The following is a 6,000-nucleotide window of genomic DNA, read 5'->3' on the forward strand; positions in this document are numbered from 1 at the left end:
GCCTACACCAGAGTTCCTGTTGTGGCTCAATGGGTTAGGAATCCAACTATTATCCATGAGGATGCAAGTTTGATCCCTGGCCTCACTCAGTGGATTAAGGATCTGGCATTGCTGCAAGTTGCAATGTAGGTTGCAGATGCAGCTAGGATCCCATGTTGCTGTGGCTGTAGCCTAGGCCAACAGCTTCAGCTCCAATTCAACCTCTAGCCTTGGAACTTCCATATACCGCAAGGTGCAGTCATAAAAAGAGAAAAATAAATAAAGCCGACATCACAAAACAAGGAACTTTACACAGAGTTCCTTGGTGGCTCAGCAGGTTAAGGGTCCATTTTGTCACTGCTGTGACTGCAGGTTCAATTCCTGGCCTTGCAACTTCCACATGCTGGGGGTGTGGCCAAAAAATAACATAACAATAAAATACAGTCGTTTAAAAAAAAAAAACATTTCTGTGCAGAAGAATGCAAAGCAAAGTAATGGTCAGGTTGGTAGAAGCTCTTCACTGGCCTGTGGGAAAGGACAGAGCTGGTGTGACTCAGGAATTCTGTCACTACCCTGGAGACTTTTCAAGGCTCTTCTGTTCTTTGAAACAGGACCTCTCTCTGCCTATCTAAGGTACTGCAGAGGAAAACAGTTCCCAGAGTTCCCTCTGCGGCTCAGCAGGTTAAAAACCTAACTAGTATCCATGAGAACATGGGTTCAGTCCCTGCCCTTGCTCAGTGGGTTAAGGATCCGGTGTTGTCATGAGCTGTGGTGTAGATCGAAGATGTAGCTCAGATCTAGCATCACTGTGGCTGTGATGTAGGCCAACAGCTACAGCTCCCATTGGACCCCTAGCCTGGGGGTCCCCTATGCCGCAGGTGCAGCTCTGAAAAGAAAATAGTTCCCCTACTATCATCCCACATCCCAGATACTGTGAAGATTGGAGCCTTCTTTACTTTGGTTGTTTGCTATGTGTTTTTTTTTTTTTTCCTGAAGAAAATGGTTTCTTTATAATTAAGTAACAATTATGGAGGGTACTTCACCCTGGCTTTTACCATGCTGCTGCTTCAGCCAAGTCAAATCCAATACCCCTATTTTAAACCTCATCTCTCACCCTGGCATAAAACCCACCCATAAAAGCTCTACCTAAGTCTTTAGAATGGTCCCTCTACTGCTTGCTTGACCCCTCATGTGAATGTTCATTTAAGGTTCACATTCCAGAGTCATTTTTCAGAACAGATAGCAGGGAATAACTTCTAGAATCTAAAGATTCTTTGCAAGAGGGTAGAAAAATCCCATCAGGCAACAACCTCATGTCCTGCTTCCTTAGTGAAGGGTTGATATAAATGGATATGTCTTCCATCACAGCCAGGAAGTTGCATACCAGCAGTCCATAGGCCACTCCAGACCCAGAGCAGTATTTTGCTTGGCTAACGTAGTGTTGGCCCATACTGTATTTCCAGTTTTAACTAGAGGTGCTTACATTTTCCAATTGGGAGCTTTAAATCCTCACCTCTTCATTCCAAAAATTTTCTGGCTTCTCTCGGAAAAAAAAAAAAAAAAAACCTATAACATAGGGCAGCCCTAGGTCCATACACTTACATGGCAACAATTAGCTAAAGCCATACAACTTTCTAGTTGAACCATCGTCCCCGCCTCTTCCTATTGCCTCCCATACACCCCCAAAACCTGAGGATTTACTAGGTATTTATCATCTTACATTGTCCTGCCTTAGTTATTTATAGTACCTGCTCATCCCCTGTGGTATTGGAGTTTGCCCACCCTGCTTGTTCCATTCATAAAAAAATGGCCAATTGAATTTACGAGGGAGTTGTAGTTAAATAAAAGGTCCCTTCTTCCTTACAGTGCAATATTCATAATGTTAGCAGTAAAGTCAATAAAAAGTGAGAAGGAGATGATGACAGACTAATTAGGAATGAATGCAGGGTACAAAAGAGTAAAAGTATTTGTCTCACAGTCTCCTTGGAGATCCTATGATTTACCTACCAAATTGATGTCTGCTACTTGTCCTGTGCAGTCAGCTCGCCCAACGCCAATATGGTAGCCACTGAAGTTCTGAAATAGAGTAGGCTCCGGGGTGCTAGGCGTTGAAGATGCCTGGGTGGCTGTAGGGCCCTGGGTGTCTGCGGTACCCTGGGTAAGCGTTGAGCCTTGAGGGGCTGAAGAACCCTGGGTGGCTGGAGGGCTCTGAGTGGTCAGAAAACCTGAATCTGAAAACATAGCAAGATACTTAAGAAACAGTATTTCAGCCCATGTATTTGTGAGCATCAGTTAGAACACACAGATTCATGTTCCTAAGGAAGAATATTTGTATTGTATATTCTCTTACATTTAACATACACAGTGGAGAAATGTCTCAGAAACTTTTTTTTTGTATCCTAATCCTAAGGAGGATCTTTTTCTTGGACTTAGATGTTTCAACCTAAAATGAAGGTCTCTGTCAAATGTCACTCAACTTCTCCTCACAAGCCACTCCTTGGCAAACCCATCATCCCTCATTCACTCACCTTGCACTTTTATTCCAGCTAGACAAATCAGGTTCCAGGCTCCTGGTGCACAGTCTACTAAATGCAGCCTCTGGGGATTTGTTTCTATCATTCTCTGCATCCAGAGAACTGACTCCTTTCTGGTCCACCAATCATCCATCTCCTCTACCCCTTCAGAGTTGGTTCACTTCCTTCACACCCAGACCCAGCTCAACCCCTCCACTTCACGACCCACCCCAGCTGTCTCTACCATTCTCTAATCCTCCTCAACTTTCTAAATCTTTTACTTTTAATGCAATCTAGATCATTGTACACTTGTTAACATAGTTCTACTTATTTTAATTATTTTCATATCACCATATGTATGTATTAACACATATATTCTATGTTAATATCACACACACACATACACGAATATCAAGGAAGGCAGAATGGCAGAGACTAAGAGGGCAGGTACCAGACAGAGGCTGAGTTTGAAAACTAACACCATTTATTTGCTAAATAAATGACTTCACATATTTTGCCCCAACTTTTCTCATCTCTATTACAAAGATAATAATAACCTACTTCCTAGTATTGTTTGACAATAAATATGTTAATGCATATTCAAAATGTAGAACAATGGCTGGATATAGCTTTGGTTTTATTTGTATATTTAGATATCTTACACATATATTTTAATTGTAATTTTTTATTGAAGTGTTGTTGATTTATACACATATATTCTGCTTGTTTCCATCCCAGACAACAGCCAGGGACAGCCAAGCCAACACATGTCCATATCAAAAATGTGTTAGTGATCAGAAAGTACTAAGGCAAGAGATTAACAGAAAACTCCTGCTAGGATCCCAGAATTTTGGAGCTCAAGAAACTTTAGCGATTACAGAAGTTCCTGTTGTGGCTCAGCGGAAATGAACCCAACTAGTATCCATAAGGACGTGTGTTTGACCCTGGCCTTTCTCGGTGGGTTGGGGATCCAGCACTGCCGTGAGCTGTGATGTAGGTGGCAGACACAGCTCAGATCTGGTGTTGCTGTGGCTGTGGTGTAGGCCAGCAGCTGCAGCTCTGATTCAGCCTCTAACCTGGGAACTTCCATATGCTGTAGATGCAGCCCTGAAAAGTATAAAAAGGAAACTTTAGCGATTACATAGTCCAATCTCCTCAATTTTACTTACAAGAAAACTGAAGCTGAAAAAAAAAAAAAAAAGACTTAACCAAGATTTCATGAAGAGCGTATGATGGATCAGGTGCCCAACCCAGATCCTCCAGCTCAGACTGTATGGCTCTTTCCTCTACATTCTAACTGTTGTTAGAATCCATATGCAAAAATAGAATGTGTACATTTATGTGTAACTGGGTCACCAGGCTGTACAGTGGGAAAAAAAATTGTATTGGGAAAATAACTGTTAAAAATAATAATAATTTAAAAAAAGAATCCATGTTTTCTCACCCCTGGGTCCACACTTTCTACGAAACATCAAGTATTGAGAGGAAGGAAATGGGCACTTTTGCTATTGCCTCATTGATACCAATGTAGGAATGTGGTGCCAGGCAATGCCAAATCTAATCACATAACCAAGGGGATTCTTGTCAATCTCAAGTCTCAGATTTGTAAACTGGTACTAAGACTAGTATCCCACCTCTATGGGAGTTTTGTGAGAATTAAATGAGAAAATTATGTAGAATGATTATTATAGGGCTTGACACAAAGTAACCATTCAATAAACAACAACTTCTATGAGAATAGTTAATATAATTATTAATAACTTCCCAGAGCCTCAAGCTCTGGCATCTCTAATTTTAAGAGCTAAAACTAAGTAATCCTATGGATTCTTTCATTTCTAGCAGTCTAAATCCCATTCTGCCCACTCCCAGAAAAGATGATCTCTGTCCCTCTGGGTTTGCAGGAAATTCAAAACAGAGGGACATGTAGAGAAGACAATGGAAAAGAGAAGAGGCCACAAAACAGAAAGCGGAGGTAAAAAATGCCACCTCCTTCTGCACTGGGCCTGAAACCAGCCCTCCCTTGACTTTGATCAAAGCATTCAACCTCTCTCTTCCCTACATGTTTATCCGGTTGGAACCTATTATCAAAGTAGAGGCTTCATCAAAGACCCATGGACCCAATATTGCCTGTAAATGTAGCCTAGATAATTTTCAAAAACTAAATTATTTCCAACATTAAAAAAAAAATCAGGAGAAGTCTGGAGATGTCTAAACCCCCACCTCCCACAATTTCCAGCTTCCCTTGAAAACTCAGGAGAGCTGAGTCCCTGTGACATCATGACACTCAGAAGGGGCTGTGGACTTTCCTCATCAGAATCACACCTGCCCCCACTCTGGTCCACCTCCTCACCCCCTCCTAATTTGAGTCCAAGTCCCCTTTCTCCAAAGCTTTTCACAGACTAATTGACATTCAGTGGGTCTTTCATTCTCCTTTTGTTCCTAGGAGAAGATGATGCAAGAAAGGAGGCAAAGAAAAATAAGAACTGGCTCAGGGTAAAAGCTCACATTACTGGGCCTTGAAGAATCTTGAAATGTACTTAAATCAATGGAAAAATGAGACAAATAACTGCATGTCAGAATGCCTGTTGACTAGATATTTGGGGGCAAAGGTAAACTTGATAAAAATTGCTATCAATGCAGAAAAGGCAACTAATGTAAAGGTTAGATGACCATCCCAGGTCGCTTAAGTAAACATTGAACTGCCTTGCTTTCAGCCTTATCACCAGACACTATATCCTGCTTTGGTGTCTCCATAATGAAAAAATTTCCTACAGGCTAGGAATGGAATCCAAGAAAACTCATGATAATACTTGCCTTTGTTATTTTCAATTGTCCCGCTGGTGATAAACAAGAGGCTGAGAAGGGCCACAGTGACCCCAGTCATCATCACAAGGAGGAAAATCAGGAACGTCTCAAATGTGGAAAATGTGCGTTTGGCCATTTCTCCTGAGGAAAAGCAGAGATGGAAGAAGAAATGTGGAAGAGGCAGAAAACAGACAGAATCACAAATTAAAGTACATATGCTTTGAGCTGCTCAAGGTTAAGATGTCTTAGGTCTTTCATACAAATAGACCAAACCAGAAATGGCAAGGGCAAACCTCCTCTGCCACTAGTTCCATATCCAAAGCCTGTGGAAGACAAAACCAATCAATTGCAGCACTCCTTGATGAGTTCACATGGGTGGTTTCATTTGAATTTATTTACTTCTTTGTAAATTAAAGTATGATCCAGCAATCCCACTCTTTGGCATACATCCGGACAAAACTATAATTCAAAAAAATATATGCACAGCTATGTTCATTACAGCATTATTCACAATAGCCAAGACATGGAAACAACTTAAATGTCCATCAACAGATGAATGGATTAAGAAGATGTGGTACATATGTACAATGGAATACTACTCAGCCATAAAAAAAGAACAAAATAATGCCATTTGCAGCAATATGGATGGAACTAGAGACTCATACTAAGCGAAGCAAATCAGAAAGGGAAAGACAAACATCAT

General features: G+C 41.1%; 1 protein-coding gene across 2 annotated transcripts in view; it reads right to left on the minus strand.

The window, feature by feature from the left end:
- ASAH2 (N-acylsphingosine amidohydrolase 2) overlaps nt 1-5,433 on the minus strand; it is a 68,292-nt gene extending 62,859 nt beyond the window's left edge. For both annotated transcript variants that reach the window (XM_047761033.1, XM_047761032.1), the window contains exons 1-2: nt 5,307-5,433; nt 1,987-2,210 (exon numbers count right to left, since the gene is read on the minus strand). In XM_047761033.1, coding sequence (XP_047616989.1) covers nt 1,987-2,210; nt 5,307-5,433 — 351 coding nt within the window. The remainder of the gene's footprint in view (nt 1-1,986; nt 2,211-5,306) is intronic.
- Nucleotides 5,434-6,000: the final 567 nt, after the last annotated feature.

The sequence above is a fragment of the Phacochoerus africanus genome, chromosome 15 (assembly GCF_016906955.1).
Source record: "Phacochoerus africanus isolate WHEZ1 chromosome 15, ROS_Pafr_v1, whole genome shotgun sequence".
Lineage (NCBI taxonomy): Eukaryota > Metazoa > Chordata > Mammalia > Artiodactyla > Suidae > Phacochoerus > Phacochoerus africanus.